At 52.5% G+C, this 24,820-nt stretch overlaps 3 protein-coding genes across 10 annotated transcripts; 1 reads left to right on the forward strand and 2 right to left on the reverse strand.

Moving 5' to 3' along the window:
* Positions 1 to 112: 112 nt before the first annotated feature.
* Positions 113 to 10,922, reverse strand: LOC118512158 (la-related protein Larp4B-like). 5 transcript variants are annotated; one of them, XM_036056201.1, is made up of 11 exons: positions 10,585 to 10,922; positions 8,039 to 8,861; positions 7,187 to 7,962; positions 6,854 to 7,097; positions 6,655 to 6,779; positions 6,368 to 6,579; positions 5,984 to 6,243; positions 5,392 to 5,912; positions 2,446 to 2,553; positions 2,075 to 2,368; positions 113 to 1,992 (listed from the first exon to the last, which is right to left on the reverse strand). In XM_036056201.1, the coding sequence occupies exons 2-11, from the start codon at positions 8,469 to 8,471 to the stop codon at positions 724 to 726; spliced, it is 4,242 nt and encodes a 1,413-aa protein (XP_035912094.1). In that variant the 5' UTR covers positions 8,472 to 8,861; positions 10,585 to 10,922; the 3' UTR covers positions 113 to 723. The 5 variants fall into 5 exon arrangements, with proteins under 5 accessions (XP_035912094.1, XP_035912097.1, XP_035912096.1 ...); XM_036056204.1 differs by having other exon boundaries at positions 10,521 to 10,922; XM_036056203.1 differs by lacking the exon at positions 10,585 to 10,922 and adding an exon at positions 9,824 to 10,274.
* A 510-nt stretch (positions 10,923 to 11,432) lies between these two features.
* On the forward strand, positions 11,433 to 14,466 carry LOC118512165 (thiosulfate sulfurtransferase-like). Of its 4 annotated transcripts, none has more exons than XM_036056244.1 (7): positions 11,433 to 11,568; positions 11,667 to 11,874; positions 12,317 to 12,496; positions 12,579 to 12,738; positions 13,242 to 13,441; positions 13,519 to 13,684; positions 14,290 to 14,466. In XM_036056244.1, exons 2-7 carry the CDS (start codon positions 11,679 to 11,681, stop codon positions 14,342 to 14,344), a joined length of 957 nt encoding a protein of 318 aa, XP_035912137.1. In that variant the 5' UTR covers positions 11,433 to 11,568; positions 11,667 to 11,678; the 3' UTR covers positions 14,345 to 14,466. The 4 variants fall into 4 exon arrangements, with proteins under 4 accessions (XP_035912137.1, XP_035912140.1, XP_035912139.1 ...); XM_036056246.1 differs by lacking the exon at positions 13,519 to 13,684 and adding an exon at positions 13,962 to 14,121 and having other exon boundaries at positions 11,444 to 11,568; XM_036056245.1 differs by having other exon boundaries at positions 11,488 to 11,568; positions 11,672 to 11,874.
* Positions 14,467 to 17,689: 3,223 nt separating this feature from the next.
* LOC118512159 (DNA polymerase theta) lies at positions 17,690 to 24,668 on the reverse strand. The gene is made up of 4 exons (XM_036056207.1): positions 23,216 to 24,668; positions 21,892 to 23,133; positions 19,753 to 21,809; positions 17,690 to 19,675 (listed from the first exon to the last, which is right to left on the reverse strand). The coding sequence occupies exons 1-4, from the start codon at positions 24,506 to 24,508 to the stop codon at positions 18,286 to 18,288; spliced, it is 5,982 nt and encodes a 1,993-aa protein (XP_035912100.1). The 5' UTR covers positions 24,509 to 24,668; the 3' UTR covers positions 17,690 to 18,285.
* Positions 24,669 to 24,820: the final 152 nt, after the last annotated feature.

Genomic DNA, 24,820 nt, shown 5'->3' on the forward strand with positions numbered 1-24,820 from the left:
GAGTCGAGTTATACGAATATCCTTACCAACTTCCCGTAAGTGGTGTACGGGATGTAGGACACTCCAACGATCCCGACGACCGGATGCGATCATGAGCTTCGATCCTTCAAACTCCATCTTGGAAACCAGGTAGTGAGCCTGCTTTATTCAGTTTCTAAAGCACCCTCCATTTGCTTCCTTTTTTTTTCCTCCCGAAAGACGTATCGAATTCGGTCGCTATGTACATAAAGACTACCAAAGCCTGGGAAGGGCTTCGTTTTTGGGTATAGATCGACTTAACAACCTTTTCTCAACTAATCAATATTTGTAGCTACACTACTTACACACTTATTGTGGGACCATGCCACAATGTCTCGAACGCATTCCGGGTGCTTTTAGGATCGTGCGAGAGTAAAAACAATGCGAAACTGTTCAACATCTAATATTGGGCAACCGCCCGGACCTTAATACCGGTGGATTATTGTGAAGATCGGGAGTAGTGTGAGGGTGATGTATGCACATTCGAAAGACGTTGGAACACGGTTCCGGCGGCGGTCGTGTTGAAAATTTAATGGTGAGGAACTTAGAACATGGACCTAGACCAACCCTGCGCTTTTCACATTCTGCGCTAAGAGGCGCGCTCTTGCATGTAATAGCTATGAGACGTGAGGATCGTGCCCTTCCTACTTCAGAACTATGCATGCAACTGTCCTTGCTCTAAACAGCAAACATACACAGATGGGTTCAAAATTGAATGCGGTACTTATTCTCTACACGCGCCAAACTATTGCCTCGTCGCTGGAGCGGCTGCTGCTGCTGCTGCTGACTAACGCCACCCGCTGCGGACGATCCTCCAACCATCTTGTCGAGCATGGACGGTTTCGGTGGCAGGGAAGCGGTCGACGCCTGGCCGATCGCCGACGTTGCCGATGAGTTGGCGGCCGCATGCAGAATACTGGAGCTCGGTAGCGAGGAAGACGTTTTCGGATGATGCTGCTGGGTCGGCTGATGCACGGTTCTTACCGGCGATCCTGCGTGCGGGGAGGGAAACTTTGCAAAGAATCCGTGGTGAAACTGCTGGACACTTTGGGCCGCGGCCGGCATGCTGTGATAGGTCGAATGCGATTTGTTCGACTCCACCGAGGTGGACGGTTGATGGTGATGGTGGTGCTGCTGTGGCAGAAAGCGCGGTGGTGTCCGGGAGGCCAGCTGCTGCGCATGATATCCCGGACCGACGGGATGTGATGGCTGTGGCTGTGGGCTGGAGCGCGCCGGTCCGACGTTCGAGTGGTTCGAACCGGACGAGGCGGAATTGAGCGAATCGCGCGACCCACCGCCCTTGGGCATACCGCCGGCCGAGACGGTCGGCTTGCGGCCAGTATTGGGTAGGAGCGACCGCTTTAGGGTGCCCGAATCTCCGGAGCTTTTGCGTGACTGGGACGACTGTGAGGAGCTGTTGTTGTGATGGCGATGCGATGCCAATGATGCGGTCGCTGCCGCTGTGGAACCTGTCGGCGATTGGTCCTCCAGTCGTTGGTAGTTTTTCGTCGAAGGATAGTCCCCGGACGGTCCGGATGTTCCCGTGCCAGCTTTGGACGATCCGAAGCCAAACTTAGCCGCAGTCTGCTGGGCGCCGCCACCAACACCACCACCGGAACCGACGGCTGTCATCGAGCCGTACGATTTGTGCTTCAGCGAGGCACCAGTCTGGAAGTCCTTGGTTAGCTGCAGCGTGTCCTTCATCTCCACGTAGCTCCCTTTGGCCGGCGAAAACTCTCGACCGGACCGCTTGAGACTGCCCCCATGCTGGCTAGCGCCCGAGGAAGACGCCGGCGATGGCGGTGTTGTGGCGCGCGTTTTCTTCCCACTGTCGCTCCCTCCGTCACTGAGCCGACCGTACTCGATCTTGCGCGGTGGTTTCAAGCTCCGGGGCGGTCTTGGCAGGGCGCTCGGTGGCAGGGAAGATCCACGCTGTGTGACCTGCTGCGAAACGCCGGACAACATCTTCGAAACCTGCGCCCGGCCGGACGGACCAACATGGACCGATTAGACCACTGGGGTGGGTGGACATGATTTCTCGATCAAGGAAACTCACCTTATTGCCGGTGCTCGACAGTCCCGAGCCTCCGCTGGAAACATCGCCCACGCCTCCGGATCCCCCACCAATGTTGCTGATGTCGGTCATGTTTTGTCCCACCGCTTGTGACACGTGCGCCAGGTTGCCTAAGGTGCCGCTGGAAGAGCTGCTGCCGCCTCGAAGCTTCTGCGAGCATCGGCCCTGTTTCTCGAGCAGCACCATATCGTCCACCTTCTGGCCGTTGCCGCTACCGAGCTGATCACGCTCCGGCGGTTGTTCCGAACGTCGGTCCGCTCCGATGTGTGCCAGATTCTGTCGGAACACAGAGCGTTGCGTTAAGCATTCCGGGCTGCACAACCCACCCGACCCGACCCGCACCCGATTCATACCTGCAGAAACGTTTCGCTGTTATTCGTCGAGAGCACAGACACTTCATCGGCCAGTAACGATTGGATCGGCTTCTTTGTCGTCAGGCTGGGGAAGCAGCAGAGTCCTCGCTGTAACGGACAGGAGCAAAAGTTGATCGACATTGCGCCCGGTTACCCACGCTTCCAAGAAAAAAAAAATGACTGCAAACGGATTGCTTATCACGGTGCTTTAAATGCTCGGTGGGTCGCCTCATTAAAATGGTTGCAACTTACCTGATCTTGCCGGGGGCAGCCGTGTACGCAGGTTGGTAAAAAAAATGCACACCAAACGAGTAACAAACAGCACGCATTGGGCGCATTAGCCGTGCAGATTGGGTAGGGCGTGATATGAGGGTTTGGATTCGCGTACAGAAAGACACACACTTCAAGGAAACCAGAAAAGTTGGAGCAAACAGTTCCGACAGAAGCAGAGTTGTTCTGCAGGAAGAACGCACAACCTGGCGCTAGGGAGGACCGTTCGCCACTCGAGGGCTAAAACTTCATCTTCTGAGTCAGATGCAAATTCACTGGCGCACGCTGATGACACCGACCTGATCGCGTTGAGACTTGCCAAACGGGCAAGAAGAAAACGGCACAAAACCTTGGTTGGAGAAATAGACTCAGTCCGGTCCTGGATGTGTCAAGGTTCAACAACACTGGTCAACAGATCCTTCAAAGATGCCTAGTCTAGCCATCGTCACCGCGCATTCTTCAAGGGCTTTATTTTCTCGTAGGGCTGTCGTAGTCGACGAGCCCGCGCCGTTGATTTGAGGCAGCTGCTTCACCTCAAATACCTTTCGTGATGGGCGAAGCTGGGACTGTACAGCATATGTATGTATTGAGTTGTAGAGTATGTGTATGACTCAAACAGACGACTCACTCTGTAAAGTGTTCAGTAGTACACAAGGGCAGACGAGGATCGAGGACTTCTTGCAGCGAGTTATTGCTTGCCACGCTAGCATGCTCAATTAGCCCATCTCTTAGGGCCGAAGGTAAATACGGTGATCAAGGGGGGGGGGGGGGGGGAACGAACGGAAGTCGGATCCAAAGCCATCAAACATGTCGTATTTAACGGTGAGGTGGCAGTGGCAAGTGGCAAAACCAAAAAACAAAACAAACGCACACAAATTCACACAGAAACAGCATTCCAAAACAAAACCACACGCCAAACAACACACAACAAAAAACCACAACCCATTGCCGCCAATGGGTGCTTTGTTTCGTTTTTAAATGCATCTCTGTACTTGACTTTATTTCCTCCGTTTAGCAGCTCTGTCGTATCATTTCGGTTAGTTGCTATGCCTTGCCTATGCTCTCCTAACAATCCAAACACTTTGCTTTCCCAATTTTTGTCCCGGATGGTGGTGGCAGCGTTAAAACAAACCTCGCCTATCTACACTGCTGCAATCTAGCGGAAGCCTTAAGCGACGAGCCACCTTTACCTAATTCATCTACAGCCCTATCGCTACAGTTACTGCAGGACTACTACCGCCCTGTCGTTAGCATTCATGGCTAACATTCCTTACATTAGGATGTGGTTCACCGTTTGGTCTGGCCGCTATTTGTATTTCCTTCCCTATGCACTATACCCTACTGTCATGCAGTCATGCGCGATCCGGTGGCGGTAGAGCAACCGGCACCAGCAACAAGCTAAACCGCCCAGGCCAAAACGCCGAAAGGGCGCTTGCGCGATACTTACGGCAACCTTACACACCCGTGCCGCCGTGTGTGGATTTCCACACTTCCTTCCTCGACCACTGAACGGGCCGGAGGGGGAGGGGGAGGGGGGCGAGCGCATTTGAACAAATAAATTAGTTACACCGTTACATGCTAAAAGGACATACAAAACAAAACAAAAAAAAAAAGAGGTAAGGCACGTGGTGCCAACCGCCGATCATCATCCTCATCCCCCGTATAGGTGCTACGGCAGACGGCAATCCATCATACGGCTTTTCCGGTCTGTTCAGCATCCGTCGGCGTGTAGTTCCGCGTGTGTTTCTGTCTCGATTCTACCGCACACCGAAAACACAGGTGGGCTAGCTAACACTTCACGCTTCTCCAAAATAAATATAAGCTAAAGTAGTGGTGGTGGTAGTAGTAGTAGTAGTTGTAGTAGCAGCTACACTGCTACTGGATCCCGCGGGAGTGCAAAATGCGCGACCGCCGTCTTTTTGGAAACATAACTGCAACTGCTACAAAACAGACCGGCGTTTTCTCTGTTTCGTGCTTTCTTCATCTTTGGTGTTGGCGGCATGCATGCGGAATGATATACGCGCGCGCGCGCGTGTGTTTGTGTGTGTGTGTGAGGGGTGAGGAAGGAAGACAAGAAGGCTAGGTATGACGAAAGCATAGCTGGAAGCCAGCTGTACAGGCGGCAGGTTAGTAGAACGTTTCCGGTTCCGACGAGCAGGAACCGGACGACGACGCCGACGACGACGAATCGGTTGCAGACGTGGAAACGTTCTTGCAGGATGCGGCCAGCTTCTTGCCATGGTTGCTGCTGCCCGAACCGGTCGTGGTGTTGGTGCCCACGGAGGCGGTAGTGACGCCGGGCGATTTCTTACTTGCTATCGCGGGCGTGGAGGTGGTTTTGGCCATGCTCGTTGCTTTGGTCGTTTTGGCCAGCTGCCGCAGTTGCGGCGATTTGCCAGCCGGGAGGGCCACGCAGGACGAGGAGGAGGTAGAGGAGGAAGCGTGGCGCGTGCCGGCAGGCTTGGATGGGTTAGTAGAGGCCACATGCAGCAGATTACCGTTGCCGCCCGCGTCCGTGCTCGAGCCCGCCGAGGAGGTTTCGCTGGCCGTCCCAAGCCCAGACGAACCGGCTCGTCCAACGCCTCCGTTGGCGGCGACCGCCTTCAGCTTGGCCGCCAGTGCCCGTGCCTGCTGGTTCAGCTGCCGCTGCTTCTCCACCAGCGACAGTTCACTCACCTTGCTGAGCAGCTGCTCGTCGAGCTGCTTCAGTTGATCGTCGATCGATTTGCGCTGCGCATCGTAGCTCTTGCTGTCGTAGATCGTGTGCTCGCTGCCGGCACCGAAGTTGGCCGAGCTGCTGTAGTTCGAGGTGGTGCTGCTGCTACCCGGCGACGAGTAGGCGCCCACGACGCCGGGCCCACCGCCTCCACCGGTCCCCCCGCCACCGCTACCAGCACCGCCGGCACCGGTCGGCAGATTCAGCGAGCTCTGGGCAAAGGAGGAAGGGTTGGAAGCGGATGGGCCGTACGAGGACGCGTAGCTGGACACCACCGCTGCCGTACCCGCGGGACCGTACGGGCCCACGACAACGGACGATGGGTCGAGCAGCGAACCGCCGGTACCGGTGGTTACGTCAAAGGCGCCGCTCGACACGTCCACGTACGACGCCTGCGAGTTGTACGCTCCCAGTGGATTCAGTGCGAAGCTATCCGACGATAGGTTGTACGATCCGTAGGAGTTGGTTGAGCCGCCGTAAACTGCGCCGCAAGGAAGGAAAGTCGTGCATTGAAAGATCTTGCCCGTTTGTCACCGAACGGCTGGTACTCACTTTTCTGCCCCTGGTAGGCCCGTATCATGGCATCCTTCTCGGCCAGCCGGTTCTCCACCAGCTTTAGCCGTGTTTGCAGTTCCGTCACCTTCCGATTGGCAGCGTGCGCTTCGTCGAGGTACCGAATCTTCTCCTGCTTCGCTTCTGCAAGAATGTGCTCCGTTTCCTGCGAGTTTCGCTCCATGGCCAATTTCGCTACGTTGCGCACATTCGATTCCTCCAGATTGCGCTGCTCCAGCTGAGCGCATTTGGCTTCCAATCTGTAAAGCGCGGTGAGACACACTCAATTACGCACGCAAACTGTGTCCATCCCCTTAGCTGAACTCAACCCCCAGGTCACGCGGGCGCATTACGACCGCCAGCAACGACCCCAACAACACTTACCGCAATATTTGCGCGTCCTTTTCCCGCAACTGCCATTTAAGATTGTCCGTTTCGCTGTTGGTGCTGCTGCCGCTGCGGTTCGGCAGATCGTTGTCGTAGTCGATGCGCAGCTTGCGCTCGGCCTGTTCGCGCCGTTCGCTGGCGTTCTGCAGTGATTGCAGTGCGTGTTGCAGCTGTGCGCAACGCTCCACGTACACCTGCTTCTGTCGGCACTGGGGAGAAGAAACAGAAGTGCGATTAGACCGTTGCTGCGGATCGGTCGCCTGAATCGCCGCCGCTCTGCTCACCTCTTCCTCGAGACGTTTCAGTGCGGTGTCGAGCACGTTGATGTGGATACGCTGCTCTTCCAGCGTCGCGTTTTGTGCCTGCAGCTCGATGCACTGTCGTCGATTTGCGTCGATAAGCGACTTGTCTGGCGGAACGAAAGAACACATTTGGTGAGAAAAGCGCTTCACAGCACCGCCAACGATCACCGTGTGCACATACTTTGATTCACTAGCTGTGAGATGAGTACGTCCTGTTGCGTTCGGCCGAGCTGATGATCGGACGACGCGTGCAGCTGGCTCTGGTACACCTCGACCTGGTCCCGGAACGCTCGGTTGAGTTCCTGCAGCCTTCGGCAGTCCTGCTGCAACCGGGTGCGAGCCGCCCGTTCCAAACGCTCGCGCCGATCGCAGGACTGCACCAATTCCTCGTGCACTCGGTGGATGTTTGCTATTTCCTGTTCCAACTGGCGCACCCCCAAAAAGGGACACAAAAAGATCGAACGTTACATCGCTACCGCACACGCACACCGCCATTACCGGTCAGTCCACGTACCTTTTGACTTTTGGCAACCTTCAGATAGCAATTGTTCAACTGCTGCTTGAGCAGCTGATTCTCTTTCACCAACGCCTCCACCTCCTCCGGCTCGATGTCGTACAGGCGGGTCAGATCCGGCTGGCTTTTGCTTTTCAGCTTCGCACTGCTTTTACCACCGCCCGACGTCGTTTCACTGCCCCGCCGGCCCTGTCTGCTGCCCCCGTCACCCTTACCGGTCGGGAGTTTCTTCTCGCCGTCCACTGCGGATGCGGTCGACGAGCCGCCGCTCGACTGCTGGCGACTGTTGCGTGCGTTCGCGCGGGACAGTTTCACCTCCTTGGCCAGATGCTTCAGCACGTGGCTTTGGCTAATGTACTCTTCGTTGATTTCTGATATGTCCTGCATGGGGGGGACCACCGGTGCCGCCTCGCCGTACGAGCGAGGCCGCTCCTTCTTCATGTAGGGCGGCGGACTGCCTGCATACTCGCGCCCGGACGAGGCAACCGAGCTGTAGATATCGTCGTGAATGATGAGCGTGTTGTACGACGATTGCGACACATCCATCGACGACCGGTTCGAGTTGGGTTCCTTCAGCGAGTTCCGGTTCGAGCTGGCCAACGAGCTACGGTTCGAGGGGCCATCGGGACCGTTCCCGATGTTCGCGTACATGCCACCGCCACCACCTGCACCTCGCGTTTCCGACATACTCCGGCTGCTGCTACCACCGGTCGGTGTGGCATAACGCGTTGAATCCGACGACGTGTTTGAGGAAAACTTATCGCCAATGAAGCGTCCTGCAAATGGGAAGAAAAATCGTCATATCGGCGAGTTGCGCTAAATCACTGTTGCGGTACGGTCAAAACCACCTACCTTGGATCTCATTCACCGGTGTGACATTTCCCTGCAGATTTTCTTCACCCTGCGGCTCTACCCGGGCATGGCTCAGCACGTACCGTTCCTCCCGCGATAGGTTCTCGTTCGAGGTCGAAACGTCCGTATCGGAACCGGACAAGCTGCCGATCGGTGAGCCAGGATACTTCGGAAGCCCACCACCGCCCGCTGTGCCAGGAGGTGTTTGAGGGCACGGCGGTGGCGGTAGCATAGAGGCACCGGATGACGTGACCAACAATGGTGGTCGCATGAAGGGCAGCGACGGCACCGGTGGCTGCTGCTGCTGTTGCGTCGTCAGTGAGGAAGATGATGTTTGGCTGGAAGATTTCCCACTGCCGGTCGATTGTGATTGCTTTGGACCTGCCGAACCGGAAGCGTACTGCGAGTACCGTGTTGCTCCTCCATGGGACATTTTTCACCAGAAACGCGGTTCTCTACGAAGAAACAATCACAGGTCTTGGGCTTGCTTTGGGCCGCGCTTTGGTATATGCTTTGCCGTCGGATTTCGGGCTTTGTGCTCTCTACGTGCATTCACGCACCTCCGTTGATCGTTCAGACTCGGGCGGGATTGATTTTTTTTTGCTTAGTTTCGTGTTGTTTCGTTTAACAATATTTTTAATCGCTAATGCAGAATGATGAAGAGATTCATTTCACTGGTCACATTCGACACACCCGCACGCACATATACACACTCTTGCAGGGTCTCGTTGGTCACAGCACAATCTGTTTCGCTAAATGCACGTTCAATTGTTTCAAAAACGTTTTATTAAGACGTTACACGCGTTATGCATGTGGCTCCATCCTGAGGGGGAGAGAAAAGGTAACAAATTGTATGTGAGTAAGAAAGAAACAATAACCGAGAATTAACCCAATATCACTCGAAGCGAAGTATGAATGAATTCATTAGCGGGAGAATTATCACTTAGCACTTGCAGCAAATATTGACTGCTTTTTCCGCAAACAGTAATCATCCACTGATTGCGCATATTTGACGATCGCGGCAAAACGGCCGGGGTAAATCTTCCTTAAACCGTTCGATGTTATTCAACCACACACACACACACGCACACGCAACGTTCGCTTTACAAGACCTTCACAATTCCGGGTAGGGATTCCACTGGAACATTGAGCAAAGTGTACCGGAGCAAGAAAAAGGAGCTCGGGTCGTGTCGTTAATCCCGTCAAAATCCGCTCAACTCCGTGCCTCCGCAATGCTACTGGAACACAAAGGCACAACAGCACATGGGACGATGGACACCACGGGGACAGAGTGTTGAATGTTGCATGTCTCCCGGCCACTTAAGCGAAGAACAGGAAGTAGCAGCAGAATCAGCAGGAAAGGTAATAATGATGACACATACAGAATGGAATGCAGTCATCATCATGGCATGTGGGTCCGCGCGCGCGGTTTTACTTGTACAGCACACTCGAAACACACCGATATAGCTCGGCACAAGTGGTGGTGCAAAGTAATATCGCAGTTGGCCACGAGAGAGATTCCTTGCAAAATCGTGTGCAAATATGCTCTTCTGCAAACGACAGTGGTATGTTGGTGTTGGCGTATGTGTGCGTACGATGTCGTTTGTTTTTCCTTTTCTTTTTCTTTTGATTGGTTTGCAGCTATTCCACAGGAACGAGGTGAATTACACTGATGGAATGTGGGGTGAAGGAATTTTTTTCCTCATCAAGTGGAGCACACACACACACACACACACACACACACAAATATACAGAATCGTTCGCTGCACCCGAAGTTGCACTTACGAAACTAAACCGATCGCTGTGATTAAGCTGAGATGGACCCATCGGAACTACTCTTGGTTCAGACTAATTCAACTTGATGTTTACATGTTTTGCGCAGGTGATTAGTTTATCCGCGAAGGGTTTCTCGCTACTTCACCAGCTTCTTACGGCAAACGTACGGGTGCTGCTAGCTGTCTGCTGCGTGCGTGGCTGTGTGCGTGTTGGAATGAACTTTAAACACTAGACGCAGAGTGCCGGAACGAGACGGAACGATCCACGCAGCGAGTAAGAAGAAGAGCGCTGCTATGAATGGAATGTGCCCTCGTCGCACACCGCGTTTCACCACTTCCTTCTCCGACACCCCTTTTCAACCTCTTCTCATCCACCACCATCACTACCACCCATCTGCTCCCGACGAACGTCTCCCACCGAAGTAGGTAAACCTCGCACGAAACGAATGGGGTAGTCACTGTTTTTGCACAACACTATTTTCCTAACAACCCTTTTTCCACTGCACGTACGGTGCTACTTTGCACGATTGCACAGAAACGATCGTCACATTTGCTCGCACATTTGCTTGAATTATTCGGATGATGCTGCGCACGCTTCTGGCGGATTATTACGCACAATCGCGCTGAATGATCGAGCGCGCGACGAAGCGCCGTTCTTCTTTTCGCGCAAGCAAGCTGGAAAAATGGACACTTTTCAGAGCACCTACACGAACACGCGCCGAAAATGAATCACACATTTTGATGATCTTTGCATCCAATTTGCACACTTACGTTTGCGTTGCGTAGAACACGAAAGAAGGGTCCGATTTTCACTCCGGCATCGACAAACGACAAACTCTGCTCCGCCGATCTAAAAAGAATGGATGGTTCGCGCATTCCCCGTCGGTGGCGCTGCGATCGTGCATGTTGAGCGCGAAACATATTTCGTTCGAAATTTGTTTTTTTTTTCGCATCAAAATAATGAAACACTATTGCGCGAAAGCTGTTTCAAAAAGAGTGTGTTCACCGTAAACGGTGATGGCGTCAAAACGCAAACCGAAACGTTCGTGAAGAAGAACGTATGCAATGAAAAGGAAACAACAATGCGAACATAAACAATTTTAAGCGTGGTTTGTGCATTTTCTCCCACTGTTCGCTGTGTTCGACGAAAGGAAACAAAGAAGAATCGAGAAAGCAAAACAACGACTGCAAACCTCTCATTGGGCGAGTATTTTCACCGGGCGCGCCAATGACATTTGACGGCAGTGTTGACGTTTGCTATGGACGGTGCGACGGGTACAAACCAAGGTGTATGTATTTAGAAGGTGGATTTTTATCGATTTGACAGGGCGACATTTTAGTCGAGTTATGTCAGAGTTTGTTTACAAAATCATATGGTATGGGGCTACCAACATGAACAAACAGCCTCGATTCTCAGTCCTTTGAGCAATTTCGCTAATTTATGGGTCATCTTCGCATATTAAGTGTTGTCCCACAGACGATTGACGATATTTGGTTGCATTTTTCGTCAAAAAATCGCAAGCGATACCACCACCGGCGCCTCCTCCGACGCTGCCGTCACTCTTCTCAATACCCTTCCCCTTGATCACCACGGAACTGTTATGTCAGGTCGAGAAATGTCAATTTGCTCTAAACAACTCTACCTTCTATATCTACATACCTTGGTACAAACAAGCAAAACAAACCAAACAACGAGCAACAAGTGAAGCAAACATACAGCGCTAATTGCCTTAAATTGATAAGCGGTTAAGTTACGTAAGTACCGCTTGTTTGAGAGCACACATCCACACATTCACCAGTACATGTTTATAGTAGATAAGTAATCAGTCAACGTGTGGTATATATTTAAAAAGAAAAGCGCGATCATGCTATGCGGAACAGCTGCGATGCGGTGCGCTAGTTTCCAAGTCCGGCGCTATGCAGGCAGAGGTTGTTGCTCCTGGGTTTCGGTAGCACGCACGGGACGCAATATCGAAATCCCGTTTGCAGCCAAGAATGTGGCACAGCGAGACATATTTCTCCGTTCGATGCATGCTACCGTACGATCGTTCGCCACTACCGGTAAGATTGTTGTGCTGGGTTGGGCGGGAGATAACCGAACGGACGTGATAACCGGGTGTATGTCGATTATCAGTCCGATTGTATGTCAAACACATTTAAATTAAATGTTGATCATACACTGTCGTATGAGATCACCATTTTGGTACGAGTGACTGACATGATGCATGTCATGGCGCGATGACTTTGCTGCGCGCACCAGCTTCGTGTGTGGCGGCAGCATCCCATTGCGTTGTACAATCGGTGAAACCGGTTTGGACGGCTCTGCGTCACTGCCTATGTTCTCGCCTTGGGTTGTAGCACGTCATTTGGGAATCTGTGCGACTGTTGCCAGCAAACCACCGTGCCATTTCATTTCGATTGCAAACTTGCCCGTGAACGCATTTGCTGATGATGGGGTACGATATTGTTTGGTTGCTTTCATTGTGTGCCGTTGCGGTAGCAGCAAGCCCAAACGATTGCGGTGGAAATCGGTTTGCTCCGGCCTGCATCGAACCGCAACTTGTGGCCACCACTGCAGACATCGACGATCTGCCAAACCATCCCGAGAAGCTTCTGATCGATGTGCGCGAACCGTCGGAGTTGGCCGCCACGGGTCAAATACCAACGAGCATCAACATTCCCCGTAAGGTTTAGAATATTCGGTTCGCTGTGCCACAAGAGGCACACGATGTTTTAATGAATGAACCGTTTGTTGTGCTTCGCAGTCAAAACAGTTCGTACTGAGCTAAGCCTCACGCCGGAAGCGTTCGAGCAAAAGTATGGACGCAAAAAACCGGCCGCTAGCGATCCGATCATCTTTAGTTGCCGTTCAGGAGTTCGCGCGGGACAGGCGGCCCTCGAAGCGGATCAACTAGGCTTCAAAAAGTAAGATAGGATGTGGCCCCTAACGTTATTGAGGTAATATAAGACCGATTTGCATTTGTTTGATTTTCCCACCAGTGTGAAGAATTACGTCGGATCATGGCTAGAATACGCAGCGAAGCATGAGTTGCCAGTTTAACGAGCATCATCGGCCCACACAGCCGAACACGGAACGAAGCCAGAGTTTGTCGTCGTAGCACTTGACAACTGTACGCAGCGTTAGTTAGTCGATAATGAAGCACATCTTCAAATAATGTAATAAAGCACAGTTTTGATCAGTTCTTTTGCATAAGATAAGAAGCGAGAGCGTGTAACTAATTTTGAGTAGTCCATAATATCATATCGAGTGTCAGCTGGTGGTATCTCCTAGCAGTAAAAGACGAATTAAAATTATGCCTTATCTGTCAGTACCGATAACACTTTATCTGCTACCTTGCTACCCGCTAGCCGAAAACACTAAACTCACGCTACCCACGTCTGGGTCGATTTTTGTTGTATGCTTCCAGTTTCAGTGCCGAACGGTCGTTCTTCAACACGGGCGTAACCTTTAGTCGCTTGCTGCTCTGCTGCTCCAACACGATGTCGATCGCTACGTACGAAGAGGTGCTCGATTTGCCCAACCATCCGGAGAAGCTGCTGGTCGATGTTCGCAATCCGGATGAGCTGGCCGAGACGGGCAAAATTCCTACCAGCATTAACATTCCGCGTAAGTGTATTCCGCTTCGAATGAGCGCGACCGCAACCTAACCAAATCTAAATGCATAACGTTCTACCAATGCCAAGTGGATAAGGTAAAGCAGGCGTTTGGGCCCGAAACGAGTGAGGAAGCGTTCGTGCAACAGTATGGCGTGGCCAAGCCGGGTTTGGATCACTATCTTATCCTCTCGTGTCGCACGGGTCGCCGAAGCCAGATGGCAATCGAAGCGATTGCAGAGCTTGGTTATCGAAAGTAAGCCGCAGGGTTCTGCTTTTACCCTACTTCGGATCTGACTTGGGCACCATACTAACATACCTTAGGAAGGCATATCAAGGCAACTAATCCGCTAGATAATGATCATACCATAGCCGTAAGGGAGGAATCGTGGGAAAATCCTCATTTAGTCAGCAAACGATGCGATCGAATGTGAATTTAAGCGAATTTGCTCCACAAGCCCTCCCCCCTCGCTCTATCATGAAACCGCCATCATGTCCCTCTTGTTGCTTGTTCCCATATGTTGTGCTTTCAGTGCCACAGCTGGAGGATGGATTAAAGCTCACGGATGAGGAGTTTAAGGCCAAGTTTGGGCGCGATAAGCCCGGCACCAGCACGGAAGTGATATTCCACTGCAAGATGGGCGGACGCGCACAGAAGGCAACGGATCTTGCGGCCAGTCTCGGATTCACCAAGTACGTAGTAGTCCTACGACCAATGACACGATCGATCGCATCCATCATGCTTTAGCACGATCATCGCTTTCAATATCGCGCGCTTGATTTAGCCTGAATCGTTTTAAGCACCGCGCAAGTGGCACATCGTACCATTGGATCTCATTTGTTTCCCTTTTTCAATTACAGTGCCCGCAACTATAAGGGATCCTGGACGGAGTGGGCCGCCAAGCAGGGCAAGTGAAGGCTGTCGTCGCCGTGACTCCCTAAGAGGTGGCCATGTCAAAGCAGCTGATGGACTAAACATTCCCCAGACCTTCCTTGGCTGACTGTTTAATAAATGGCCAACATGAACTAGAAACGATACTACCGTAGAGTTTGCCTCAGACGCTAGCGGCTTTGAAAGCGGGTAAATTTGTCCGGAAAGAAGCACAACCGAGAAGGTCGTAGGATGCCCTTAAGAAATATTTTTTCTTTACCCTTTCCGTTTGAGAAATCGAATTTTGAAAGTAATGCTCTGACTTCTTACACTGTCTTGTGGTCCTCGGTCCAGTGATGTAATTGTTCGGAAGGCTTTAGAAGGACCAATAACGCTACCTCGTTGGAAATTACCATTCACACATTTCTTTCGCGATTATTTCGAACTGCGGCCAACAACGTGATTCTGTTTAGTACAGATACATTTCCACCAGGGGAATTGTTTTATTGATCTCTCGCGGCCATTTCACTTCTTGACCCCGTCCTCGGCTTGCTTGACGGCTGCGGCCCTCTGTTCCGGAGTGGCGTCCGTCGGAAGGTTGTGGATGTTCTGCTTAATGGCGGCTGCTTTCTCTTGCTGCTTGTCCATTTTCGAACTTGGGATACGCTTTCGCTGTTTTCCGAGTAACTGCAGAGTAGTTGCGAGTGTCACACCAGTGTTCTGATCGCGCTTGCTGCCGGAGAGTTGGGTAATGTCGGCAGAAAGCATGCATCCGGGGCTTTTATAGCAAGCGGACACAGCGACTTATGCCTCGCATACATGTTAATGCAATGCCGAACGTATAGTTTACAAACAATCGGAGGTATTTGTATACAAAATAAGCCGGATGTTAGCCGGATAAGGGATGGCTTTTCTGGTTTGACTAAACAAACGAGCCAAAGTTGTCCACTTGGCATTATTCATCTCCATTCGACCGGCAAAACATTGTATCGGCGCAAGGAACTCATAATTGCCTGTTGAAGTAACATGCTTCTTTCGCCGAGAAAGATTCTTTGTAGCAAACTGTATTGTGCGATAGTGAGCGACCGAATGCTTCAATTGCAAAAATACACAGCATTTTAAGATAACAATATGTTGCTTAGAAACGAATCATAAGCCTGATAAACAGTGGACGTGTTTCTCATGATTCGCCGGCTGGCGAATGGCCTGACACAGTACAATAACTGCGCCATAACTTCAATTCGGGGGAGTTAGGAAGCCGTGGCGATAGCAGCACCGGTCTCAACACCATCCCACACAGGACCGACTATGCCAGCTACGCAGACGTCCCTTCTCTGCCTTGCAACACGCAGCTATCCTGTACACAAATCGCTTCATGGCCTACCTAGGAAGAGGACTTCAAAAGGGATTGAACACTTACACAAAATATCTCTCCGAATGGAAAATTTTGGTTAACAACTCCAAAACACAAGCGATTGTGTTTCCCTGCAGGTGTGGTGTACGCTCGACCACAATCGAACGCAGGGTCGATAATGTAAGGATGCATGACACCCTCATCCCTTGGTCCGATCATGTAAAATACCTGGGGATTCAAATCGATCGCAAGCTATCATTCAAAACCCGCATATATCATCTTCGGACTAAAGTATTCGGATACTTGTCCAATTTGTATCCTCTTCTACTAAACAGAAAATCTAGTCTGTTGCTAGGCAATAAACTGATCGTGTATAGGATGGTTGTGTCTCCGGCATTGGTGTACGGCTGTAATGTATGGGGACGTTGCTCCGTCGATGATATGCTGGCAGTACAAAGCATTCAAAATAGGTTCCTTAAGTTGATGCTGGACGTACCCATGCGTACAGCAACGGGGAGAATTCATGATATCACAGGTATCCCTATGATGGATGAAAAGGTTAGGCTGACTACCACACAAATTAAGGGAAAAGTGCCTAACATCCAGCCGCTCAATCTTACCAAACTTGTTCGTGTGAGTGCTTAACCAGTTTTTTTCGTATGTCCAGTGTATTGTGCGTGTCTGTTTTTTTGGTTTTTTGTGTTCCTGTAACGCTATGTCTTTAGTGTTGTGTCATTGTGTATTTGTTTGTATGTTTGTGCTACTGACCTTGAATAGCTCTAAGATAGATTAAGCTTCTTTTAAATAGTATATAAGTTGGTTTAGGACATCCTCCTACAGAAGCTTCCACTTCCACCAAAATGAGTACATAACTCCAATAATACTAGTTGAAATATCAACTCTTGTAATAATTACCATAACGTTAGAAACGCTTAAAACTTGATTAAACCCCTCTACGGGAAGGAAAACAAGTTAGGTCTACTTAAGTAAACTGATATGTAAAATTAGTATTTGTAAGCAAATATTTATATATATCTATATTTTTTCCTTTAAAAAACAAAAAAGGTTCAACCCGCCTTACAGTCACTCAGCTGTGATAGTCAGTGGTGATAGTATGATGTTTGCGTGAGTGACCGAGGGCGCTGACCGTCGCTTCGGGTCAGCGCAGGACAGTCAGTGGAGGATTGCGTTAAGCTTAGGACAATATGAAAAAGAGCCAATACGGAGCGTGCGTAAGGTTGCGGGTTGTACAAATAAATGATATGTAATACCGTTTATGGCTCGCGTTTGCAAGGACATAACAGTTGTGTTTAATTAGAATCATAACATTATTTTGCTGGCCTGACGCTGCTGCTCTCACGTAAATTCGGTTTAGTTTTTTCTTTGTGGTTCGAAACATAAATATTGTGAAGGCCCACTAATGCCTGACTCATCGCCCTTTGCACAATGTCCTTCACGCTAGGTTCAGACTGGGTGAAGCGCTTCAACAGCATTGCGACGGTCCGGTGGCCGAGGCGATAACGGGGTACCGGTCTTCGCACGCCAGGACCACCAGGTTTCCAATCCCATCCAGAGACCGACTCCCCTGACTCTACCTGACTACGGGTAAAATCAAGTCACAGAAAGCCAGAAACCAAGGAAGGCCAAAGAAGAGGAAGACGAAGCTTTTGGCCATTACCCCAAGGTCGGCCTAATGACAGTGGAACAATGATCGCTGGAGCAAACAAAAGTTGAAAAGGGCCAAAAGGATTAGGAAAGGTTAGGGCAACATTATCTATTCTAACTGATCGCCATGGTCCTGTGAGAGTCCTTGTTGTTCTACAAGGTATCGGACGACACCTGGCTGGCGAATCGATTAGATCAAAATTTTATCCATTTTATCCAGCGTTGTTGAGCCAATCAGCTGAGCCTTTGCAGTTGGGTGAAATCAAATGTTGAGATGCTCCAACATCTTCGCTTAATCAAAAATCGACACATTCACATTTCTTTCACGATTGCCTGGTAAAACCTGAAGAATGTTTCCAACTCGAGCGGGATTCTGTTTAGTATAACATTTCCACAAAGGGAATTGTTTTATTAATCTTTTGCGGCCATTTCACTTCTTGACCCCGGCAACGGCTTGCTTGACGGCTGCGGCCCTCTGTTCCGGAGTGGCGCCCGTCGGAAGGTTGTGGATGTTCTGCTTAATGGCGGCTGCTTTCTCTTGCTGCTTGTCCATTTTCGAACTTGGGATACGCTTTCGCTGTTTTCCGAGTAACTGCAGAGTAGTTGTGAGTGTCACACCTGTGTTCTGATCGCGCTTGCTGCCGGAGAGTTGGGTAATGTCGGCAGAAAGCATGCATCCGGGGCTTTTATAGCAAACGGATCCAAACACTCGTCCCATTCACCCACTCACGGTGCTTACAAACAAATGGAAACGATGGCCCTTGGTGTAGGAAGTCCATATCGCTGATAGTGCACATGTGTGAGACGCTTTGCACTGTGAGAGAATATTATGCAATCACCGAGGGCAAGTGCGCAACGTTTAAATGATAGAACCGTCTATATCCATGCGAGTTGTTGCTATGGTCCAGCAGGAGGGTGGGTGAGTCAACTTTGCAGTGCGTCGTTGAAGAGGACACGTGCCAGCTGCCTACCTTTCCAGCGTCGTCAGTTCCTGCAGCGTGCCCCAGCTCGGGCCGGCTTTCAATTTCACGCGCAGCGGCACGCTCAACTTGGCACAGTTTTCCATGCTTGATTTCAGCAGTTTCGCTACCTTGACGAGCTGGGTGCGTGGCACCTCGTAGACCAGTTCGTCGTGCATGTGCAACACCAGCCGGATCTCGCTCAGCTCTAGCACGTTGCGATACTTGCCCAAGTTGCGGCCCATGCGCACGATCGCATTCTTCAGGATGTCGGCCGCCGAACCCTGGATCGTGGTGCACACGGCCTGGCGCTCTGCTTCGGCCCGTTCGCGAGCGTCCGGGCTGGAAATGGCCGGCAAATAGCGCCGCCGTCCGGTGAGCGTTTCGATGTAACCGAGCTGGCGCGTCAACCGTACGACCCGCTCGGTGTAGTGCCGAATATCCGGATAGATGGCGTGAAACTGCTCCATCAGCGTCCGGGCCGCTTCCTCGTCCAGCTGCAGTTCGGTGGCCATTGCGCGTACGCCCATACCGTAGATTACACCGTACACGATTGCTTTGGTGCGGTTGCGCAGGTCCTCACTCACGTCCGATTCGCGTTCGAGCTGGTTCCAGCGGGCGGCCAACGCTCGGAACACGTCCTTACGGGCGGTGGGACCGCCCTGCTGCCCACCGTCATCACCCAGTGCCGCCAGCAGCTGCCGGTCCTGCGAAAGGTGCGTCAGTATGCAAAGTTCCAGCTGGCAAAAGTCGGCCGACAGTAGGACCGTCCGGTCGGGGTCCGCACATACGAACGTGCTGCGACAGCTGAACAGTCGGCGCTCGCCCTCGAACTCGTGCCCAAGGCCGGGAGGGACGGTAAAATCCTTCACCACCGTCTGCAGGTTGGGCTCGTGCATCGTGATACGCCCGGTCGAGGTGAAGCAGAAGCTGCGCCCATGCACGCGGTCAGAATCGGCCCGAATGATCCGGTGCAATGGTTCGATGGTGCGGGACAGGTTGCTTTCGATTTTGCGATGAGCGATCACGAGCGCAGCGAGTGGACTGTCCAGCCGCTCCAGCACCTGGCGGGTCGTGCGACACCGCTTCTGGCCGGCACCGCCCGCTAGCTGCAGCGCCTTGGCAACGGCACGCGACGAGCCAAAGTCGAGCCGTCGGTTGCCGTTGAGCTTGCGGGCTTCGTCTGCGATACGATCGCGACATGCTTTCATACGTGCTATCAGCGCTCCCAAACGCGCTCTGTCCACCGGGAATCCGATCACTTCGGCACGTGCCAACGCCACCTGAACGGGCATCTCGCGTGACGCAAAGCAGACCGGCAGCGAGTCTCCGCTGGCCGCAAGTCGCTCCCCTACGCAGCACATCAAATCGCGCACGAGCAAACACTCAACGGCACATCTGCGGGGTGGAATTGGAATCATTAATAAATGAACGAACGAACGGTTGAATGAGAGCAGGTCCTCATTGCTGCTTACCGCTGCCTGGCATCGATTGGGCTATGATGGTTCAGTGCATGCCCGGTCCATTTGGGCGTAAGCCAACGCTGCCCGCTGCCTTCGTACCGTTTCTTTAGCGTGGGACAGTGCCGTTCGATCATCGCGTCCAGTGTGAGCGTTTCGGCGTCCGTTTGCATCAGCCAGCAGGCCACCCTGGGGTCCTGTAGCGTAGCGGCCATTAGCTGATCACCGTCGGCGACCGGCAGCAATCCTGACCGGTACGCGATCTTCAGCTGGTCTTTGGCATCCAGGAGCGTCACCGTTAGCTGCTCCTTGCCGAACAGAGCTCGAACCAAGGCTGCTTTCTCGGCGCCGTCCACGATTGTATCGCGTTGCAAATCGACGTAGTACACGGTGGCCAACGCGTCCTGCATTGTCACACCCATCCCGGCGAGATAAAGATTGCCGTCGAACGTGTACGATCGTGCGCGGGCTTGTGGCAGCATTTGTTTGAGATTGCCAAGATGTGCTCCTATGCTGCTGTGCAGCGGCAGTCTTCCAGCAGGGCAGTGGGCCTGCTCCTGCTCCACACCGAACGCGACCGTTAGCGAGCTTTGCCCGGCCACAGTCTGCCGAAACCGGTCGTACACGGTGCGATCGTTGCAGACATCGATGATCGTTAGATCGGTCTTGGCGACACCAGCATCGGTGTTCGTCGCCGATCGATCATTTCGCATCAACAGGGAGTTGTGAAAGTGTCTCTCGGCCGTGTCGGACGATTCGCCTCCATGCGAGAGCAGCAAAAGGCTGGACGCTTGTTCTTCCGACAGGGGCACCGTACTGACGGACCGCGGCGTTGGTTCCACGCGCTTCTCTGCTTGGCTTTGTTCTTTAGCGTCGTGTCCCACCGTGAGCTGCGACCAGCTTGGATTGGCAAGACCGTGCTCCAGCTGCACAAACGCACGCGCTTCCTGTATGAGCAGACGGGCTGCTTCCTCCACCGTTACACCCGACCGTCCGGTGAGGTACAGATTGCGCAAACGCTTCCGGCGCTCTGCCTCGAGGATGTGTTCGTTGTCGCGCACCCGTTCCATCTCGAAGCTGGTGCGATTGTGCAGAATCGTTTCGACCGTAAGCCGATCGGCATTGGCCAGCTGCACCAGCCCAACGATCCCTCCATCGTACAGCAACCGGGCACGCTGTCCGTTCAGCGAGGCGATACGCATCAGATCGAGCAGTTCGTGCGCGACGCCGAAAAACAAACGCTCCCGGAACTGTGCCAGCAGCAGCTGCAGCAGCGTCCAGTTGAGCGCCGCACAGAACGACGTAACAATGCCAGCGAACGTGGCCGCCACTTGCTGCAGGCTTTGCAGCAGCCCGCGGCAACATTTGAACTGGCGCGCCACCGCGCCCAGCGGTACCTCGCGCACCAGCTCGAGCAGCGCCAGGGCGGTGTAGAAGCGTTTGTGTATCTGCAGGCTGCGATAGTCGAGATGGGCGGAGCCGCCGCGCATCGCACGCACCATGAACGATTCCTTCACGCCGACCAGTTCGCCGACGCGCTTGGACGCGGCGGGCAGTTTTTCCCACAGATCGAGAAAATCCATCCAATCGATCTGCTGCCACTGGTAGGCAACGGAGTAGGGCGTCACAAGATAGATGGCGTGCAGTTCCGACTCGAGCACAAAACACTGGCGGGCTCGTTGCAGTTCGCTGAACAGCAGGAACCCATCCTTGGGCGGAAGCGATGCCGCTAAACACGCTTGCCCGAGTCGGGTCGCGGTCAGCACGGTTCGCTCCCCGGCACCATCGGAATTCTCCTGCTGCGAAAGGCGAATGAATTCATACTCCACCAGAAACGATATGCACGCAGCGATCGGATCCAGACGCCCGCCGCTACCTTTGTCCGCGCCGTCATCCCCGGCCGATAATTGCTTTGGTGTGGGTGCCTTCGTCCGTAAAAGCTGATCGTCGACGGTGAACTGAAGGCCCCGTTCACAGCTGTACAGTGTTGCGTTGACGAATGATTCCAGGTCGCCCGAGGTAGTGGCACTGCCAGATGCAATGATTTCTAGCACTGCGCGCGTCAGGTGAGCCTGCAAGGCAGAAAGCAAAGAAGAAAAAAAACGAAAAATTGAAGCCCATTTCTCTCGCTAAGTTGGTACAGGTCATACTAACATAGTTCTCACTGTCTAGACAGGATCGCACAGGAGGCAACTCGGTGCCAATCAATTCCCGACCGATCCGTTCCTCGGTCGCACTACAGATCAGTATCGACTCGCCGACCGTATCGCGCCCGGTACGACCCGCCCGGCCAATCATCTGTTTGTACGTGAGCGCGCTCATCGGCCGGCCGCCGAACTTGGGCGTACGGATAATAACGCGACGGGCCGGCAAATTCACCCCGCTGCTCAGCGTGCTCGTGGCCACAATGATCCGTAGCGCACCGTCCCGAAACGAACTCTCCACGATGTCCCGCTCGTCAGTCGTCAGGCCAGCGTGATGGAAAGCGACACCGTACGGCACGGTTTTCTCCAGCACACTGTCCAACCCGGCTGGGGAGTTGCGAAGCTGCAGCAGCACTTCCTCCTGCCTTGCACCGTTCACCTGGGCGCACACTCGATTCCGCAGCTCTTCGTGCGTATGGTCCTGCTTGCGCAGCGTGTGTAGCGTACTGGCAAGCGAGAGTGCTAACTGCTCGCACCAGTCCTTCGACGGACAGAACACGATCACCGCACAACCCTCGAGGATTGTTTCGAGACACAGCAACGCCACATGGTCCGCATCTTTCGGCGGGCTGTAGCCGAGCAGGGTGACACCGTCCAGCGATCGAACCGATTCACCCGTGGCGCTGTAAATCGTGCTGCCAGTCTTTATCATCTCGATCAGGGCGATGGGCCGAAAGTCGGTACGGTACAGGTCCGCTTCTAACCACCGGGCAAGCAGATCCATGTTGGGCAGCGTGGCAGACATGCACACGATCTGTATCGGATGGGCAGCGCGAGCCGCAACGAAACGAATCTTTGTAAGCAGCAGCTCCAAAATGTAGCCTCGCGACGGATCGGAGATGAGGTGCGCCTCGTCGACCACCACTACGCCCAAGGTAGGAAGGGCACCTTGCTCCAGCAGACGGTTCACGATCGAGTTAGCTTTCTCGATCGTGCAAACCGCAAGATCAACCGATTCGAACCCTCCCGGAGGATGGTACCCACCGTAAAACCCTTCCACGCGCATCCCACCCGGTTCGAGCAGATCCTTGAGGTAAAGCATTTTCTCCCGGGCAACGGCAACGAACGGAAGGATTAGCATCGCTTTCAGCTTCCTTTCGGCAATGGTTTTGACGAGCAGAAACTCACTCACCAGCGTTTTGCCAGCGGAGGTTGGTGCACTGTAAATAAGGTTTTTCCCTTCCAGCATCACCTGCAAAAACGGGTTGCGAAAAGTAGATGAGAAAAAGTGCGTCCATCGTTGAAGCAAACTGTGGGCGGGAAAACTCCAATACCTCCTTACGTGATAAACATTCCACCTGCCAGGGGAAAAGTTCGACGATACCCTTCCTTGCGTACTCATTCGTAACCGAACTCGGCAGACCCCAGTTGATAAGCAACCGTAAATCTTTCGTCCGATCGAGGCTCATACTGCCGGCCAGGCTCATACGCTTTTCCGGCCCACCTTTGCTGCGCTCTTTTGTACCATTCCTCAGGTCGCTTCTTGTGCCAAACGCATCATGATGCTCGCTTGGAAGAGTGTCTGAAACCAGGGATGATGTTCCTTTGGAAAGGCGAAGCGATTCTTCCATTTCTGATTCTATAAAATTATACATCTCCGTGTCCCGCTCTAGTGGTTCTACGGGCCGAAAGCTACCGTCGGATGGCTCCTGCTGTCCGAGTGCAATGCTTGCCGGGGCCAGTGGTTGAGAAAAGGTAACGTTTTCGATATCGATTGCTACATCCTCGTCCGCCGTATCAACCCGCAGCGATTCGATCCGCTCGCTATCGTCGAGCGTGAGCTCGTTCAAGGTAGGTTCGCTCGAAATGGCGCGATCGAACAATGTTTCGCTAAAGATCTCCAGCTCACTCTCGGTCATGCCTGCTGTGGTTTCGACTGGTGCTGGTATGCCGTCCGCTTTATCGAGGGTAAAATCGCTCTGCTCGAAAAGCGTGTCGAAGCTACCATCTTCGTGCGCGTTCTGCTTCTCAGCAGCCACCATTGCGATCGATTGACTACGGACGGTATCCATCGAAAAGGCGCTATTTTGAAAGAGTTCATCATATTGCTCGTTTGCTGCCGACGATGATTGCTTTTCCGGTGATGGCCCCTCGTCGTTCGAACCGATCTGCTGTGAACCTCGCGTTCGTTTCAAAGCATTTCGTTGTGTAGCTGGGTCAAAATCGAACTGAATATCACTACTGAACAAATCGGACAAATTGTCCTTTTTAAGAGTGGATGACTGTTGGCTAGCGCTCGATCGTTGTCCTCCAGCCTCATTGACACTTCGCACTGTACGATTTTTCGATTTGCGTCCTCTGGCCTGCGTCGATATAATCTGCAATCGTTCCCGTACGCTCCGGTGGCGGGACGACTCTGCAGGACATTTAGCGTTAGTGGGCGATTCTTCGATTACTTCCGATTCGGTGCTGCTTTGCTGCTGCTGCTGCTGCTGTTTGATCGCCATGCTCCGTTGGGATCTTCTTACTGGAGCTCGTTGGGTGGTCGGAGGTGTGCTTGCTTTCGTATGTTGCCTTTCCAACGCATCAAACGTAGTGTCACCCAACAGCAGCGATTGGGAAAACATAATTTTCACTTTTGGCGGTAGAAATCACCATTAAATATAGCACAGCAATAGCAACAGTGCGGTGCGTCAGTACGAACGGAACGATCCGTTTGTTGTTGAACAGTTTGAACACAAACGTTTGACGTTTCGTGTGTTTGTTTACATTTTGACTGGCGGCAAAGAACGTTTCATGCGGATGCGTACGTTACCGTTCGGCGGCTCAATAAATTCTGTTTTCCTCGCAATACAGTTTTCATTAATTTTGCTCGATTGAAACTTGGAGAAATTGGTAAGATATAATGAACTTTCGTTACCAATTTTTCTTCCTCAATG

Source organism: Anopheles stephensi, chromosome 3 (genome assembly GCF_013141755.1).
Source record: "Anopheles stephensi strain Indian chromosome 3, UCI_ANSTEP_V1.0, whole genome shotgun sequence".
NCBI classification, from domain to species: Eukaryota; Metazoa; Arthropoda; class Insecta; order Diptera; family Culicidae; genus Anopheles; species Anopheles stephensi.